This window comes from Momordica charantia, assembly GCF_013281855.1.
Source record: "Momordica charantia cultivar OHB3-1 chromosome 11 unlocalized genomic scaffold, Mcharantia_2.0 BLBB01000011.1, whole genome shotgun sequence".
NCBI lineage: Eukaryota > Viridiplantae > Streptophyta > Magnoliopsida > Cucurbitales > Cucurbitaceae > Momordica > Momordica charantia.
Window position 1 is genome coordinate 2,515,992 of NW_028275159.1, and position 20,327 is coordinate 2,536,318.

The 20,327-nt window shown below is 31.4% G+C and overlaps 1 protein-coding gene across 2 annotated transcripts; it reads right to left on the bottom strand.

Moving 5' to 3' along the window:
- Nucleotides 1-12,618: 12,618 nt before the first annotated feature.
- LOC111007187 (endo-1,4-beta-xylanase 1) lies at nucleotides 12,619-17,428 on the bottom strand. Of its 2 annotated transcripts, none has more exons than XM_022279456.2 (9): nucleotides 17,053-17,428; nucleotides 16,553-16,645; nucleotides 16,382-16,438; nucleotides 15,875-16,242; nucleotides 15,621-15,780; nucleotides 15,051-15,412; nucleotides 14,784-14,961; nucleotides 14,145-14,681; nucleotides 12,619-13,847 (listed from the first exon to the last, which is right to left on the bottom strand). In XM_022279456.2, exons 2-9 carry the CDS (start codon nucleotides 16,634-16,636, stop codon nucleotides 12,741-12,743), a joined length of 2,853 nt encoding a protein of 950 aa, XP_022135148.1. In that variant the 5' UTR covers nucleotides 16,637-16,645; nucleotides 17,053-17,428; the 3' UTR covers nucleotides 12,619-12,740. The 2 variants fall into 2 exon arrangements, with proteins under 2 accessions (XP_022135148.1, XP_022135158.1); XM_022279466.2 differs by having other exon boundaries at nucleotides 16,553-16,917.
- Nucleotides 17,429-20,327: the final 2,899 nt, after the last annotated feature.

Genomic DNA, 20,327 nt, shown 5'->3' on the forward strand with positions numbered 1-20,327 from the left:
TGACAAGTCTTTCTTTCCTGAAACTTTAAAAAATTCAAAATTGAAAAAAATAAAATAAAATAATTGACAATTTTGCAAAAAGAAAAATGACAAGCAATTAGGGCGACTATTATTGATTTGAAACATTTTTTTAATTTATCTGTAATCCTTCAATCAATTCATCGTTTTGTTGGAATTACTAAATTGGGTATCCTTTCTAATAGAATGTGTATATATATAATGACACTACACAAGTACATTTAATTAAAGCAATTTCTATTTTTATTTGTAACTTATTTGAGTAAATGTTCAAATTCCAACATACATTATTAAATGTCCCATATATGTTATGGAGAACAGTATTTTAGCACAGAAGACTGTTGAACAGCAAATACATTACCCTTTTAGAATCAATCCTACGATATATAGGCTTTTGAGTTTGTTTCATTTTTTTTAATTATTTTTATTTGTATTCTTATTTTTGCTTTCTTTTTTGGGAAAGAGAATGAAATATTGTTTTCGGTATCACTTTCCTTGACCAACCAGTACATAGAGAGAGAGTTTCCCTAAATTAATGTAATTCTGATGCATGTATCCAATAGGTCGGTTTTATTAAATAATTTGCAGAATTTGTGTTTGACACTATTAATTTTTATTTATTATATTAAATCTGCCTGGGAATTAGCATTTTGATTTAACTAGGTCAATTATAAAGAAAGGGCATGGCTTTTTATTATTCGTGATACATCTTTTCAGAAGTACTAACTAAATCAATTCGTCAATTTCAGAGATATTACCTCTCAATTAAAAAATCGCGTTGTTAAAGAAACATTCTTTGTTGTGAGAATATAATACTTTCTTAAACAATAATACAATATTTTATTATGTGTAACTAATCTTGGGTTTGGACTTATATAACCTATATGTTTATTTGTGGGGTTTGTAAAGTTAGTATATATATATATATATATTATATGTTTGCGTTTATTAAGTAAGAGATAAATTATTTAATAGATTGATTATAGATTTGCCAACACCCCTTTTTTAGTTGGATTCTAAAAGAATATTCATATGCTAGGGTTGAGCATCAGTCGGTCAAGGTCGGTTTTTGTTCGACTCGAACACCGAAAACTAATGGTTTACATGCAGAATTGGCATCGAACCCATCGGTCAGTTAGTTTATGAAAAAACTGACAATGCTGTTTTTTTCAATTCCATTTTTTAATTCATTCCCTTCTTTTTCACCATTTCTATTCAATTTCTCTTGTATATACTGTTTTTATTAGACCATGTAATGAGGGGTAAGGGTTTCAAACCTAATGTCTAAAAACATAACAACAAAACTAAAAATAAATTTAGTAGGTATATTATTATCAAAACCGACTGACATTGATTCAGTCGGTTATAGTCGATCAGATCGATTTTTCGAATTTCTTTACTCACCCTTATCATGTACTACTATAACTTGCAACTCAAATTCTCACGCACTATCAAATGAAGGCTAAACACAAACGTTTAAGTAGATGAAGTTGCTTTCAGGGTGGTTGTACTTATTTTTCATTCAATATATATAGATCCCCATTTGATAAAAATACTTATCTTGGAAAAAACAATATTATTTTCTAATATTTCTTTGCTTAGTTGTTTACCATGTTAACATCCAAGGGCGGACCCAAGAAGAAAATGAGAAAGAAAGTTCCTCCTCTTGGTTTCATCTTTAATTGAAAAAATTATATATAAAATAATAAAGCGAGCGATTTTAAAGTTTTCTTTTCAATTTGTACATCAGGTAAAATTTTGTGAACATATATTTTTTGGGTGAGAAATTATTAGTAACAATGATGACGCACAAGAAGAAAAAATGAAATGATTGATGATTCAACATTATTTAATCAAGTTGGAATCTTGTGCTTGTGTATGGTTGAATTTTGATAAGTAAATTATTAAGTAGAGAAGGTAGTCAAAGGCATAATCCATTAGTTTATTGGAAATATAAAGATTTTGTCTCACTAATGAAGGCCAGAGATCCTTATCACCAAAGTCCCAAATTTTCAACAACTCTGAAAGGTCAATAACTATAACAAAAACTGCAAAAACAGTGGGGGACTCCTAATGACAGAAAGAATAAGCTGGTACTTGGATCCCCGTTTTCCATCATTTCCACCATTCAAATCTCTTACTTTCTCCCCTCTCTCTTAATTTCCTTTTTTATATATATAAAAAAAAACATATTTCCCATAATGGGGTTTTGAAACTTTGGTATCCAAGGTACTTTGAAGAAATATTGAAATGTTTATAATTTATACTTTTGGTCACGTGGATGCTTTCTTAACTTGGATTTTTTAGTATTAGAACAATTTTTAATCCATTTAAATTTAATATGGTGCTAGATTTTCTGGATTCCATCTCACAATCAATTGGTTCAAATAGAAGTAGTTCATATCTATGGTAGATTATTGTTATGTCACTTATCTTTATTGGATTCTTAACCTGCCTCTCAAGACCTATTTTTGGATCGAATGATCAATCGAGCATTTATACCATATCAATATTAATAGAGTTTCGTCCCAAAATCAATTAGCTGTGAGAATAATAGTACATGTCTATTATAAACTTTGGTAGGTCTCTTATTTTATTATTATTTTTTGTTCGATTTTATTATGTTTGGAAGTTGATCATCTAGCAAGAATGACATATGACATATACATAAGACATTGTGGTATCATCTATCATGAAGTATTGTCTTCGAACTCTGTGCAGGTCATAATGCGGTAAAAGATACACAATAATACCAACCTTAATATATTTCGGATAAAAAAGTATATATTTATATATATGTGTGTGGGCGCCGTATCTAAAAATCGTTTGAAATAGTCTAAATTAATTTTTTTTAATCAATTAATTATTATTATTTTTTTTTTTAAGGGAAGTACTCCAACCAAACTGAAGTAAAAAATCCAAACACTCAGCAGCCAACGCACCCGAAGCTCCTGCCGACCATTCCTCCATCCAGACTACCCTTTCCTGATGTACTGATGCCCTTCGCACCAAGATATGAGCTATCACATTTCCGTCTCTCTTCGTTAATCTGTAAGTTGCATGTAAATTTTCTGAGAATTTTAACTTGGCAAATTGGATAATTAAACCTGTTTATAATTTATACTTTATTTAATTTAAACATGTCACGTCATTCTTTGTTTAATTTTTTTTTTCCTTGATATATATATATAGCATGTACCTAGCTATAAATATAATCCTAGCATCTACAAATTTTAGAGATTTAATTTGTTTGGGAATCACGTGAGGATAGTTTGGTCCGCCGGCGGCCCCCTGATCGCCGACTAAATCCTTAGAAACAGCAATGAAATAAAACAAAAATTTTTGACTAAAGTCAATCTCCATTCAATTCGATTCTACTGGTTTTTAGGCTGCGTGTCTCTCCAAATTAATCATTAAGTACAATCATAAGGTTTACTCCCACTTTTATTTATTTATTATCATTATCATTATTATTATTATTTGCCTTTTTGAAATACCCTCAAGATATTTTAATTTAATAAAGAACACGATCCAATTAATTAAATAAAAGATACATTTCTCCCTCTAACCACTTTCCTCTCTCTCCTCAAGAAATTCAGATAATCTTTGTTAAATCTCTCCTAACCATAATTTTAAATATCCGTCGACGACAAGCATGTCCATCTATTTATAAATTCGATATTGACGTGAGGGAGTAAATCGACATTTTACATTATATTATAAAAACATCAACAAATTAAAAAAAATGAAAATATCAACAAATGTCACTAATATATACATAATATTAATATTAATCATTTTTAACTTATTTAGATATAGAAAAATGTTTATTTGTTAATTTAACCATTTTTAAATTTTTATAACTTTTACAGAAATATCCATCGACATCGACATTTTATAAAATTGGGACATTGACATTTAAAACCTTATTCCCAACATCTTAAAGTTAAGCTTTTGAACATGTTTTGGAAAGATTTTCTTGATATTAGTAGGTCACGTCTCATAATCAATACCTTATTAATTCTCTCAATCTTTTTTATATGGAATCTTTAACGTTTAACAGAATAATAACATTCATATCAAAACTTATGCTGGGTAACTACACAGACTAAATGTTGAGAAATGTTAAAAAAAAAAAACCAATATATTTGGTTGAAGTCAAAAGTAAGGCAAAAGGGAGTTGAAGGCACAGTACCATTCAATACTAAATTGAAAGTAAACAAATAAACATAAATAATTATGGAGGGTAAAGTAGTAATAGAAGCATGGATGTATATGATAAAGGGAATTAATAAATTAGAATGGGGAAGGGTAAAAGAGGAGTGTATGGGAAATGTGAGAAGGATGTATATAAACAGTGAAGAGTGTAGAAAGCAGGAGCACGTGCATGAAAGGCCAAAGCGAGAAGGGAGGGGGCCGATGGGAGAGGGGAAAGGCCACAAATTCGGCTGCTTCGGGTTTTAGTTTGGGAACCAGGAATAGGCTCAGCCTCAGCGCCCCCACCACAAATGGGGGTGTCTTCTGGGGGCCACCATTGCCTTCACCAGGTGCTCGCTCAGCTGGTTGGTTCTTTTTTTGTACAATAACATATACGAGAGGATCAAAATTTGAACCCACAATTTTTTAGTTCAAGATGTTTACTTGAACAAATTGAGTTGTGTTTAACCTCAAAACTAAAGTTTAGACTGATGGATTATGGGGAGGAAAGTACATCTCAAGGTTCTAACACAAGACTTTTCTATAATGGATTCTCAAAACTAATTATTATAAGAGGAGTAGTTCGTGTATATTTTAAACCATACTTAGATCCCTTGTTTTTTCAATGTCAAATCCTTAACATAACCCTTAAGGTGGTTGCTATTTTCAGGCTCACCAGTCATATATGGATTTTTTTTATTTTTTTTATTTTTTGGTATTGAAGGTTTGTTTGATATAGTATTAGAGCTCAACAAGCTCAAATGAGCACTTGGTTTAAAAATGTAGATCTGACAGATTGACGAGCCGAAGTACCACCATTTTCAGAAAACATAGTAAGGATCCCACATGAAAAATATAAAGGGAACTTAACAAGGTTTAAATGAAATTTCATGAATATTTATCAGAAACAATATTATCAATATTGACAATGAGAGGAGTAGTCCACTTGTATTATGTCTTTTATCTTTCAACGTGGAATTCTTAACATGCACTTCAAGATGTGTCTATTTTGGATTCATTGTTGAACTTTGATACTATATCAATATTCATGTGGTTTCATCACATCGACACCTTAAGATTAGGACATATTATGTGTGTAGTATAGGCTATTTATATTGATGGGTGTTGAGTTAGATGTGGAGAGCAGTGGATGAGTGGGAATAGATAAGACAAGTCGAAGGGGGAAACAGAGAGAGCAGGTTGGGAGATGGTCAGAGACTACCACTCCATATTGTTGTTTGGTTTGGATAGTGAACTGTGAAAGTGAGTGTACAGTCGTCCAGGTGCGTGTGTTGTTCTTCTTCGCACCTTCCCCATGCACCACAATTCAGATACGTACACTACAACACTACTGCTCATTTACCACTCCACTTCTTTTCTTTACTTTCCCAATTCCTCTTCCCCTCAATCTCTCTCACCCTTTTTTTTCTACTCTGTTTAAAAATAGGTCAAAATACAAGGTTCTTACTCCATTCTCAAACCTCACTCACATGCTTTCTAAAAAAAATTCTTAGAAGTTTACTCTCAATTCTTTTTAGCATTTCTTAATTATGCTTACATGATCTCATAATCTCTCCCATGTGATTTTGATTTTTTTTTCATAACATCTTTTCTACTCGGGTGCACAAATAACTTATTAGACTTGATTCTAAAGTTAAATGACTAAATTTCATCGGTTGACTTCTTGTTTTTTTTTTCAGCTCTAGTCCACATGTTTTAGGGTTAATTACAAGCATAGTACTAAAATTGGGGAGGTTTTGTCTATTATGTTCATGAATGTGGGGATTCCACGTTGGAAAAGAAAAAATACATTTCAAATATTTATAATAGATATTTTATATAGACTAAACCTCCTCTTGTTAATTGGTTTTTAGATGAAATCTAATGAATATTGATATAATTTCAGGGATTGATCATAAGTTAAAAAGAATTACGATATTGAAAGGGTATTCTTGAAATAGCACCTCGTAAATATCGATAACTTTAAAGTGTTTTAAGTGTATATTATAATTTCAGATTTTAACAAATTCTACCAATAACTTAATTATTTAAATATTGACATGACATGTTATTGATTAGACTAATAAAATAAAGATTTGACCAAGATATGACATGAGCAGCACAAATGTATCTCAAGTCAATCTTCTTAGCAAACGCAAATTAATTGAAATTAATGACAAAGGCCAAAATTATATTGATTTTAGTATATGGTTTGATAAACATTAATCTTTATGTCTACATGTCCTAGATCCACGGGATGTAATAAAAATGGGTGGTGGTGGTTATTGAAAAATTCCAAATTGGAGAATCAGAAAACAGTTTTAATTAATTTGGTGTATTATTGGGTTTGAGTTTGGGGTACCCTTCAGCCCTTTTCACAATCAAATCATACCGTCCTTTTTTTTTTCCCTTATGATAACATATGAATGAGCTGTTACTGTCGTATGGCTGTGTCACACCCACATTCAAGACTTCAATTTCATGTTTGGTCTTTGTAGGACATGTTTTAACAATCTACCAACTCTTTTCGTTGATATTTGGCAACATAACGGTTGCCGCTATTTAATTAACTAAATTAAATATTATTCAACGATTGGATATAGATTCGAAATATGGATGCTCCTTATCATTTTAAAATACATTTAGTTACTTTTTCATATACATCGAATGATGTAATTTGCTCCAATGATTACCAACTAAGTTTTGATAGGTTGTGATATATAACGTTGTGGAAAAGTATGACGTTATAGTTGTTGATGTGCATAAATAATATTATAAAGAAGTATTTATATAAATAACATTTAATAAATATGTTTTTAAATACAGTTAAAAATTTTAGAAAAATTAATAGGAATTCAATGTGTACTTTAAAAAATGCCCAACATTTCATAAATTGATTATAGTGTTGTAAATGTTAAAGAACTCAAAAAAAAATCAAAATGATCACTTTCTTAAAATATAAAAATTAAAATTTAAAATTACATATACCAAAATAGACATTTTGAGATATGTGGACAAAAATAATATTTATACCAATTTTTTTTTCTTTTTTCATTTTCAATAAAGGTTTCCTCTCATCATGTTAAATTATTTTGAAAGTACACATCCAACGTAAGCAATTTGGTTCACTCTTCAAATTAAAATCAGAAGATTATTTGGTTCACATTTAATTAACTGTCTCCTCATCTGTCAAGAGTTCTGAAATGTCAAGTAAATAAATGGATACAAAATAACACTACTTGAAAAAAAAAAATAAATAATAAAGAGAGAGGAAATCGTGTACACGTCCTACTCCAAAATTGTTCACAAGACAAATAAAATATAATGAACAATTATGCCCCCAAGTCCTAATTATGAAGAATAAATTTTTAAATATCGAATTGGAAAACGCCTTTGAATTTTGTAAAGTTTGAATATGGCTAAAATTTCCAGTCGATTTTGTTATAGAAGTACTATTGAAATAGCTATTTTTATAAATATAAATAAATACATAGAAAAAAAATCTACTTTTACAAAAAAAAAAATTAAAAATATATTTTTCAATTGTTTTAAATTTTGGTACAAAAATCTTGTAGTAGTAGAATATCTTATTATAAGATTATTATGTAATTATCTACAAGTTCGTCAACCTCTTAAAACAAATCATTTATATAACTTAATTAAGAATAACATATTTTCCACAATACTCGATGTTTTTAATAATCCGTTCGTTAAATTCTAAATTGCTATAAAAATAATATAAAATAGATATATATTTCTAAAGATATAAATTTAAAAAAAATGTACACAGTATATTTAATTACAATATATTTGGGAGGGGATTCGGATTCACAACTTATTGATTTAGAGATATATATCAATTACAGCTGAAGGTCGCTTTGACTTCCAACAGTATATTTTTGAATCAGACAAACTCAAATGAAATATAAAGCCCACCGATAAAAGTGATACATTTTTTATTTTATATTTAAAAAGAATGAAAAATGGTGGCATTAATGAAAAAGACAATTTAGATTTATATTATAAATTGAAATGTCTCTTTAAATTATTGACTATTAGATAATCAAATAAAATGTGGGTGAAATCCCCTAAAGAGCGAAGGGTTCTTTGCTTTTTTTTCTTTTGGGTAAAAAAACAAGTTAAAAGTTGGAGAGTTATTAGATCCGTTATTGGTAATTAAGTCGATACCCTAGTAATGTCATTTTCTTTTATTTTATTTAAAAATTTACTTGATTTTCATTTTCAAATATGATTATTAAAAATATAATAAGAAATTAAATGTAACATAATTTATTTAATCAAAATTTTGCGTTTAATTTGTTGTTTCTTTGCCTTTGAGAAAATTGGCGTTTAATAGAACAATATATTTTTTTTCAAAGAAGGAAATATGGTTAATTTGGGTCTGAATTGCATATATAAAGTAATAAATATTAGACAATTATTCAGATTATATATATTTTCAATCGGCCTGCTTGAAATCAAAACACAACTTGGATAAGAAGCAAATCCAAAAAAATATTTTATTCGGATTCGATTAGCTCTCACCCTCTTAAACATAATTATATATTTATATCATAATGGAAATCAAAATGGATAGCTTCAATTGACTGAAATGTTGACTACATCAAAAGAAGAGAAATAAATTGGTGATCATTCAGGATCAACATTGTCCTTTATTATATTTAAATCCATATATTTGTTTTTTGGAATATTACACTACAAGGACCGTGAATAATTTATAATCCTTTTTCTCATCAGCCTCAATATTTGATTATTATTATTGAGTTTGAATCCATTGTCTCTAAATTATCTTGAATTAAAAATAATTATCCAAACTTATAATTCTTGTGCTAAATCATATTTTTTTGTATTTAGAAGAATCTCCCTTTGATATTACATTTCTAATATTTTATAGCTGAAACACAACTCATGAATCCTCGATTCTAAAATTAGATATCATAAGAAAAGTTCATTTCAAATGAAAAGAGCTTTTCTTTTCCAGTTGTATTAATTTTCACTTTAAATTTTTAATTTTATATAATTGAATCTTGAATTTAGATAAGTGTTATAATTTTTATTCTCTTTTCAATTTTTAATACTTCATCCACTAATTTTAACTGATGAAAAAATTAATTAAAAACTTATTCGTTTAATAAAAAATAAATTTTTACACAAAATTAAATTTGATTATGAAACAAATTAAAATCGATTTAACACATGTGAATACTTTTATTTAAAAAAATCAAACTAAAACCTAACAAATTGTATAAATTACAAAATTTCTAAAAATTTAAGATAAATATTAGAACATTTATTTAGTGTGATGAAGTTCAAAGCAAGAATTAAAACATTTTGTAAATTTTTGGGTTAAAATTGATATTGTACCCAATAATAAACCCTTTTTTATTGCTGAAATTTAATTTATTTATATGTTGAAGTGACACGGTCCTTTAGATATATTAAAATACCAATGAATCACAATATAAAAGAATATAATAAAAAGAATCTAAAAACCATAGGTATTGTTTTGGAGTTATTTGGAAATCAGCTTTTTGTTTGTTAGAATAAAAATGCAGTGTGTATATACTACTTTCAAATTTTCATGCCCCTTCCCGAATAAATAGTCATAAAAAGTGACTTCAAATGAATAATAATTTAATATTTTCCAAACCATAAAAAATTTTAAATCTTTAATTAAAACCAAAAATAGGCCACAAATTGCTCATAGCTTTTATTAAGCCTTTACAATATATTATATAACGATAACACATTCCACAAAGGTAAATTTCTCTAAACTTTAGAGAATCAATAATTGAAAAGGTGTAATTATTTATCCTATTTTATTATTTCCTTCATAATTATTTGGTATTCATTTTCCTATAGCCCACCCACTTTAGTAATTGGCATGAAAAGCATGGTAATTTGTATTGTAAATTGATGTCTCAAAAGGCAAATTTGCCTTTATAGCTCCTTTTTTTAAGTCACCATTCAAACACTTTAGAAAAGTATTAAAACTACAGATATAAATGATAAATTGAAAGTTCTCAGATATTTGTAGCGGTGGTTCGAACCTCTCTTCGTTACTTTTTAGTTAAAAACTTCATCATACTGATGGTTTGATTTTTATATTTAATATGATGGAATTACATTGTTATCCTTTTTATCTCTGTGTCCAATTTCAATTCAAAATTGAAAGGAAAAACTATTAAAAATAAAATGATGGGCATTTTAGGGATGATATATATATATTATTGCAACCGTAACTTTAATGATTTTAGTTGAATTCAACAACATCTTTAAGTTCATTGACCCCTATAAATTATGATGTATGCTCAACATTAATTCCTTAATTATTCAACTTTATTAATAATGAAAGTATGTAATCATATGAAGTGGAATTCTAAAAAAAATAAAATTTAAAATCTCGAAAAGTCAAAATAGGCAAGCAAAATAATGGTAAAACATTTTGCAGAAGGAATTAGACGGGACCCAGAAAATCATCATTAGACATATTAAAAACAACCCACAAATCAAGAGTATAAAAATATTAGATTAATGTGATTAAACAGCAAAACACAAAATAGTAGCATAATTTAAGATTATAGTTCCAAATGTTGCCATTAATTTAAAGTCTATTAGCATGAAGAAACTTATTTGATATAATGTAAAGAATTCATTGTCTACGTTTTAGTGTCAAATTTAAATTTCATATTATTTCTAAATTTTTAATAGTTTTATTTTAAATATTTAATTATGCATTAAAAAGAGAAAAAAAATCCAACCCTGATTTATTTCGGTATATTATTTCAATTATTTACTGGTTTATGTTTAAGGTGGCGCTCTAACTTTTTATTTAACTTTTATATATTCAAAATTGCTTACCCCTCGATTTAAATTTGATTTGTATAGCTACCTTCTATCTGATTTAGTTTAGTTTGATCGTTATTACTTTTTTATTCAATTGAAGAGGTTAGTTCATTATTTTATTTTCTAGTTTATGTGGTTTTTATTTTGTTTCATATGTTGATGCTATACATTTTTATTGTTGGGTCTATTAGATGATTTTGTGCCTCTTTTTCTCTGTAATATAGAAGAAAAGAAAAGAGAGGTGGCAGTGTCAGTGTTAAGAAGTAAAAGAAGGAGGAGAAAGGCGCGCGAAAACAGCGCGGGGGCTGTTTCTGTTCCTCTCTCTCTCTCTCTGCCACTCCCACTTTCAGTTCCACTCTGAAATCTGAAACAAAATAAAAAGAAAATTAAAAATTTGTTTCTGCAATATCTTTGAACTTTTCGATACGCTCGTGGGTCCCACACACCCATCCCCCATCATATCAACGTAAACTCACAAAACCCTTCTCTTCGGCCATCAATCCGTTTCTTTTCCCGTATCCTTCTCGTCTTCTCCTCTCACCCAACTTTCAAAATTTTAATATTCATTATATTATCTAAATTTTTATTTTCCCATTCTTCTTCTTTCTTCTTTAAACTACTTTGACATATTAATTAGGATGAAAAGTTGAGAAACTAAATACAAAAAAGTAAAAAGAATATGGAATGTCCTGACGTAGGGTAGGCTTTATATTAATCGGTGACTTTTAAGGAAATTTTAGATATTTTAACTGCGAAGGCATTAAAATCGACAGAAATTCATGGAATTTTAATTATGAGTTTACTAGAAAATTTACAATTAATTGAAAGTTTATTTCTCAAGATAATTATATATATTATTGGTTTGTATTTTTAATATGGTAAGAAAATATTAAAATATATTATTTTATATTCTAAATTAGGTTTATAATTAAAAATTTAAATAAATAGACAATTATATTATGTTATATAAAAATATGAATGGAGACTTCGAACCATCGCTCTCCTCATCTATGAATTTAGTCAATTTAACTTAAGCCAGTTGAACGGTAATTTATTCATCCTTAAGAAATAGAAAGTCGATGGCACACTTGTGAATCCGGCAACCAACTATGCACCCATGTGGTGCGTGGGTCCACCCGAACCAGGTATTTAGGGACAGGGATGGGACTATCAGTGGGTCCCATCAACTTCTTACTTTACACACAGCGAGAAAGTTTCTAGTAGTAGATGGTGGGAACCTATCAGATTGATTTGATGGCCTGTGGGACCCCCTCCCCTTTTTTGTATTATTCTTATTTTATCAACCATTTTTTCAACCCATTATTACAATTTTACCCTCTGAATCATTGTGGGTCGCTGCCCCTTTTGGTCAATCATCAACATTTATTCATCTGGACCCTACAGCTTATCTCTTTCATGCATACATTTTCTCCTGGGCCTTCACCTCCATCCGGCCCATTCCTTTTCCTTAATTGGGCCCAGAATTGAAAACGATCTAACACATTTTTGTAAGGATGCTTTTCTTCCTATGTAAGATAACCAACGAGAACAGCACACGTGTATTTATTATTCTGAATGGAAATTACATATTAGAAATCACATACAGGGAGAGGAACTTTATTTTTTCTTGTGTAACCCCACATCTTTGGAAATGTGTTTCACAGATCTATAGATATCACCACTGCTGCATCTCCCTTTTCCACCACAAATGTTTTTGACATCTTTTTTGAGGCATTCACAATCTGCACATTATATGTTCCCTGAAAGCCTCTGAATTTGAATTCATTTTTCTCATCGATCTGCCCGCTCGCGTGCGAAAGCCATTCGTGTTTCAGGGCGATGTATCGTTTGCCAGCTTCGTTGATCTCACCTTCTGCATTCACTAAATGAGAATTGTCCCTGCTCATAAAGAGCTCCCAGAATCCCCATAACATTATACCTTCTACTGCAGGATGGGCGAAAGCTTCTCGAAGCATAACTTCCAAGTCATCCGCTCTGATGTGTTCGTTAATGGACGACACGTCGAGTTCTGTGAACCAGATTGGAAGGCCTAGAATGCCCATTTTGTCTAAAGCAGAACTAACAACTGGCCCCACTGGACTGTCAATATGCCCTTGGATCCCAACTCCTCCCACTGGAGCTCCCTGCTCTTGCAGTTCAAGAATTTGCTCTATGTACTTTTCTGGACAAGATTTGGCGTCGCATCCATCCTCAACGTGATAGTCATTCACGAATAGGAGAGCTGATGGATCGAGTTTGTTAGCGGTCTTGAACATGTTAGCTCGAATATCTTTCCCCAGATGATCTTGATAGAATGATCCATGCAACATCTCATTGTTGACATCGTAGTGCTTGAACTTTCCCTTGTAGCGTGTCAACAGGTCCGTGAGGCGATTTTGAACGGCAACCATCATATCGTTCTTGTTCAAGGATTGAATCCATTGTTGTACTGTGCCCTGCACGTCCCAGAAGATGCAGTGACCACGAGTCTCTATGTTGTGGCTCTTGCACAAATCCAACAACTCATCAGCATCCTTATAGTTGAAGTTTCCTTGCTGTGGCTCTGTCCAGTACCACTTGAGCTCGTTTCCAAACACAGCCCAGTTGAAATTCTTCACCAAGAAGTTGACAAAATCTTCATTATCAATGTTTGTTCTACTGATGCAAGTCCCAAAAGGAAAACTGTTCTGCATTTGTCTGACTTTTATAAACGTGCCACTAGAGCTGGATCCTGAAAATTTGAGGGTGATATCGCGCCTGCGGATCTTCAATTCTCCAATTAAAATAAGAAAACACAATCAGCAATCGATTGATTGTTACCTATAAATATAATACAACCATTCACCACATAATGAAACATGAAGAATCAAGGAATCTCAAAAACTATTGTTACACATCAATATAATACAACCATTCACCACATAGTTTATTTCACGGAGAATATAATAATTCATGTCAAGAATGTTACAAACGCCAAACTCCATTCTCAGGGAACTAAGAATTTGTAATTGCATTCCTCTATATGATTCACTATGTATATTGTCATCACACCTAAAACTTACCTTATCTGTCTGTGTCTTCAAATATCTTAACCTTGCATGGCGATCAACAGGGAAAATTTGAAGTCCAGCAACCATTAAGTCGACGCTTGGAGCAGGACCTTGTATATAAACCATAATTTTCGATGCTTGTTTTTCAATCCTAAAGGAACCCCCAATTTCATGCCATCGATCATCACTGATCTCGACTTGCCCACCATTGACCCATTGGTTATCAACTCCGAGTGCAACATTAACATTTTGTGCACCAGTTGCCCCAGAGCCAATCTTTACCCAAGTAGACACTTGGTACGTTAGAAAGAGTTTCACCTTATCAGTGATCATCTGAGCAGGACCCATCCATGTCTGTGTGCGATTCGTCACAAGGATGTAGCGGCCGCTGAGCGGTTCAGAAGGGCCAAGGGAATCTCTGGCCATAGGAGGAACAATATGCGGCGACCCTGTTCCAACATTTAACGTACAATTTCCAAGGGGAAACCATCCATTGGTGCCATTACTTAGACTGCTGTTCTCAATTATGTTGACTCCATAGGCTGGATTCTACACGACATAAACCAAGAACAATAAGTCAATCAGAGAATTCATTCAATAGTACAAGTCTGAAAACACCTAAATTGATTTGTAATCACTCGTTCAAACAACCTCAATAACTGGTGGAGGTGAAGGAGGAATCTTTTGTGCATGCTTGACAACAAGACTGTCGATGAGAATATCGACTCCAGAAGGTGGACCTTCCAGATATATGACAACCTTTGATGGGGAAGCGTTTAGAAGAAACTTCCCCTGTAATTTTACCCAATCCTTATCTGTTGCCTGCACACTTTACCAAACCAATCGCTTCTCAGTTCTTCATAAATCATATAAGTTTCATTGTAACAAGGTGGAACGAAAATAAAAGGAGATACTAACTTGGCAATGCCGATATATTGTTCGCGGAGATTTGGTGTTTGCACCCATAAAGTAGCCCGTACATCAGTAGTGGTGATATTGTTGCCATATACCCGAACAACAGCAACAACATCATAAGCAAGCTTTCGCTGCACTCTTCCTGTGATCTCTTGCTGAATCCCATTCCAGCTCTGCGTGCGCTCGGTTGCAGAAGCAAAAAACTTCCCAGACTGTGGGAGAACTTTTCCATTTCCCATTGAATCGTGCAGGGCAATCTTGCATCCTCTTCCAGACCAATTTTTGATGTCATCCTCAAATCTCGGGTTTAGAATAATATTCTCATCGTCAGCATTGGCACTTCCAATTCCAACCTTCTCAGATAACTGGTAATAAAGAGAGAGTTAAAAATCAACCAGAGACTCAAATTTTAGCTAAAAGAAAACCAGGTAATTTTTTTAATGATAACAATCCATGTAAGAAGCATACACGTTTAAGAAAAGGTATGCAAACAAGGGGCTTTCTAAATAGTCAATGTAATTTTCCCTTACTAATTCAGAGAAAGACAAGCTTAGAAAAAAGAAGAATAAATACCTCAAATTCATTTGGAACAGCACAGGTAATCTCCACTGACTGTATGAGTAAATCAATGCCCGGAGAAGGCCCTTCCAGATAGAATACAACTCGGTCTGGCATGGTCGACAAGGAGAATGTACCTTCCAATTTCTCCCACTTCTCTTTCAACACAGTAGTTCTGCATGCACTTTTATCTATTAGTTTTCCAAATCCAGTATTTTTCTTCTCAAAGAAAAATAATGGGAATGGAATGGGACAACAAAGTTAATTACCTCCCGATGAACAAAAAGCTTGTAGCAGAATCATTATATTCTAGCTTTAAGGTTGCTAGCACATCAGCAGATCTTTGAAGAGGTCCTGATACTCCAACACTTGCTGAAACTAAATAAGTAATGCCTGGGGAAATTTTATTGGTGATTTCCTGCTCCAATCCCTGCCAGCATTCGTTTCGATTAGTAACAACAGCATACTTAGAATATGAATTGATGGATGCCTCTTCCCGGTAATTTGACTCGGCCCAAGCTACACGGCCATCACAGCCATTGGGGTGCCAATATTGCAGTCCCATTGAGAAGTCATGGTTCAGTAAGATATTAGCAGCTAGTGGAGGACTTATTTTGGTCGTGTTTTCTTCCACAGCCTGTTATAAAAGTATGAGAGTTATACAGGATCCAGGAAACCATCTAACTAAATACACTATAATTGAACTCAGAGTTCAGATTTCAGGAACCCCTTTTATCATAAACGACAATCGTAAAAATTATGAAACAAATCAGTACCCCTGAAACATCATTGTCATTGTTCTTCTGGGTGGTCTCCATGGTCACGACAGAGCTCTAGCCGAATCAAATGCATAACCAAATTTATCAGATAATAAGGAATCAGTACAAGACGTAGTAATTAGTTAAAGAAAAATATAATTTCTTGAAGATGAAAGACAGGGGTGGAACCTGCGAAGGCTTGTCACTGTTGGGATTCTGATGATTGCTGTCGGATGATCGGCTTGTGAAGCAGCAAGCACATGCCCTCCTCATTTATAGGAACTGTAATCAGAGTTACGAGTAAATTATAAGGAAAGCCAAGATATCCAGCCAAACGAACAATTGAAGTGTCTTCTCATTAAACAAATGAACAATTTGCTGCAATTAGCTTCTGTCAAGCAATCCCAATTTGAATAATAATCAAAAGGGTTTTCATATTTTGCTTTGTCTTGCAGATTGGAGCAATGCTAGTGCCCCATTATGCTTGAATTGAAATGGAAGCGTATTTTCCTATTCCCAATAACAGCCAATGTCTTGCTTTCGTTCTTGGTCTCCTTGATTACCAGAAGAATTTGCTTAGAAGAAATATGAGAGACAGACAGAAACTAATGGAAATTGGGAGTTAGGTGAAGTGGGTTTTTTAACAGTTCGTATTAGATGTAAAGAGAAATGGGAATGTGACTTCTGACCTCTATTTGTCTACATCTTCATTCTCCACAGTTTATGCCTTGAGAAACAAAAAGGATTCGGTTTCCCCATTTAATGCTAAAAACTCGAGCTGTTTGGAGCCCTCATTCCAAACAGAAAACTGCCCTCCACAACAAAAGCGAGCAAACCCTAAATCTGCCCATTCGACTGCTCGATTATGCCTCCACGTTTGTGATCCAAATTCTGAGTATAAACAACGATAGCTCGTCGCCATTCTGGCAGATGGGCAGATGCTTGCTTCGTTGAATCAGTGCCTTGCTTCCTGATGAAAATGAAAGTTCATTCTCTGGTTTTAATTTTTAAGAAACAGGGCAAATGCCCACGCCATCTTCTCGCCAGAACTCATTTACTTAACTTTGACAGATGATAAAAGAAAATGTTCAATCAAAGCAAAGCATATCTTAAATATTACAGGCCCAAGCCCATTAACGATAGATGAATAAGTTGAATTGCAAGCTCAAGCCCATAAGCTAACTTGTTTGATCAAGCTGCAATCCATTAAATAGAAAGACGACCGGGTTCAGGCCCAGGCCCAGTCGGATTCATAAATGAGTGTAAAATAGGTAAAAGTTTTTGTTTTTTAATCTTGTGTGTATATCAACTTTCAAAAATAATTCCAAATTTCTGTATTACGAAAATAGCCTCCAAAGATATTGGGAAGGTCTCTTTTCCCCTCAGGTACCAGAGATTATGTCATTTTCTTCTCCATAAAATAGTTTAATATATATCAAATATTGTTCTAAGATAAAATACATTTTAAGCTATTTTTTCCCCACCTTTATTTTATATAATTAATCTACGTGCAACTTATCGCCACATTTTGTCGATCAACAATTAACTATAAATGACTACCAAATTTTTTATACTAGGGAAGAAAATTTATGAACAGTTACCGGATCAAATAACCTTGTGACATCAATCTGGAATAATTTGCTTGAAGATATTTAAGTGCATAATAATTTAGTATGTGGTTACTTGATGTCACAAGGCTAAATATATTGGATGGTCTCTAATTTTTTTATGAATTTTGTTGGTTTAGTCATTAATCTCTTAAAATTCTCAAATTTACTTTCGGCCTACTAAAAAGATCTCAATTAGGCAATTCCATACAAAAATATGTTAAAATTTTGTGTATATATATTTTTTAATACCCTTTTATAGAAAGTTGATACATCAAGAAATTATTTTTTCTCTAAGTACTTGAATGTGTGAGGATATCACTTCAACATGCTACGGGGAATAAATTAAATTTTGTTGATAAATAATTACCAGGAAAAGAAAATAACTTTCTTCACTTGTTTGATATATATACTAATGAAATAATAATTTTTTTAAAACAGATCTTAGCCATCTTATTTTATGAAATGACCTAAATAATTTTTAATAAATGTCAAATTATTGTTATTATTTTTAATAATTAGAATGACCTAAAAAAACCTGCAACATGATTTGTTTATTATTATTATTATTATTATTATTGTTATTATTTTCGCCGTCTTGGCAATGAGCACAAAACACAAAGCACGTAAAACACGGGCCCTGGAATTATGATATGGATCAAAAACTGCGTTCATTATTTATTTATGTATTATCCATATCAAACAAACCACTTTTAAATAGATATTTAAAAAAAAATAAAGAGAAAATTTTCGTACTCAAAACTTTAAAGATTCTAGACAATCTTCCTCGTACAAGGGGCCTGTTTATTCTTGTTTGCTAACTCGCAAGTTGAAACTATAATATAAAATATACCACTTTAGGGTCACTTTGTCATTCTAATATAAAAATACGAGTTGGTGTTACTTATTATTTTTAATCTAAGAAGATAATGTTTCTCTAAGTCAATTTGCTGTGGTTGTTAATAAAAAAACTATTCCACCAAATACTTGTTGATCAATAAAGTTAAAATTAAAGGTTGAAAATTTTAACCTTATATTTAAAAATATTATTTATTCTAGAGTAGCATTTGTTAAACAAACAAATAGCTAGAGGCGACTCAAGAATATAGAAGGTTTTAAAGCAAAATTTTCGAAATTTTCATTTTTATTTTGTGCCCTACCATAGAAGTTATTTTCATTTTCAAATATTCGAAGGAATTAATATGTAACGTGGATGACAAACTATAATATAAGGGAATTCAAAATTTCTGATATTTGTAAAAGTATAAACTGTTATATCTTTTTTTAACAAGTATTTATTCTCAGTATTTTTTTTTTAAATAGTTGTCTACTTTTAAGAAACATAATTAAATTCAAAAAATCGTTTTTATATTTTAGTCAACAACAAACTCAGACATATTAGGTGGATTAGTGAAATTAGATCGAGCTACTTAAATTCCAATCAAGAAGTACCCGAGCTATAAAGTGGCTTCTCGCAGGCCAACCTAGGAGCATGGAATGTGATCGACATGCCCAATTAATGTAAATTTCGATCTATCATGTAACTCTAGGCTCTACATACATAACCGTGTCTAACAACCTTTTAAAACAATCCACCGATATTTGTCCATAAAAAGACATTCATTCAACGTTCTTAAATACACCATTCTGTTCGAAACCGACCTATTCAGGTCGATTATCTCTAAGATTGTCTAGAGCTTTAGATTGTTTGTTCGTACGTGCATGCTCTCATTTCAAAGCTTGTTGCTCCTAATATCTCTCATTGCAAAACTTGTTGCTCCTAATATCGGCTAAGTGAACGTTTTATTTTTTTTTAGGTATAAAACTTAATGAGGTTATTGCGTAAGGAGTCTGTTTTAAAAATTAAAAGAATTATAAAGGAAATTGAAAATTTTAAAACATTGGCTAATAAATTGAAAAATAGTATATGATTTAGCAGCGAACTGGTATATTTCACCTGAAAAAGCCTTTTATTTCTTTTCACAAAGAGGAATATTGAATTAAATTTTGAAAAATAAGGAAATAATTATTATTTAAAGTAATATATAGTTCTTTCTTAGTATAATAAATTGAGACTCTAAGGATTTAATTAATTAACAGTGAACTATGTTATATTAATATAATAGGGATGTTAAACCAGTCAGGAGAGGAATTTGAAAGTGATATCCAAGTGGCAGGAATCTTTTAATAAATTATATCTTTTGCAAAAAAAAAAAAAAAAAAAAACCTAATAATTTATAATAATGTCATGAAAGCAACAAGATTATGGATAAAGTGGAAATTGCCATTCGAGTAACATCCCGGAAATCGTAAATATTTTTGGGCCCATAAATTTAAATTCACCCAAGGTAAATCTA

Coding starts and splice junctions, on each gene's coding strand:
- LOC111007187 (XM_022279456.2), bottom strand. CDS start 16,636: ATGAGGAGGGCATGTGCTTGCTGCTTCACAAGCCGATCATCCGACAGC. Junction 15,781..15,874: donor AGCTTTTTGTTCATCGGGAG/GTAATTAACTTT, acceptor AAGTGCATGCAG/AACTACTGTGTTGAAAGAGA. Junction 15,413..15,620: donor CTGTTCCAAATGAATTTGAG/GTATTTATTCTT, acceptor CTTTATTACCAG/TTATCTGAGAAGGTTGGAAT.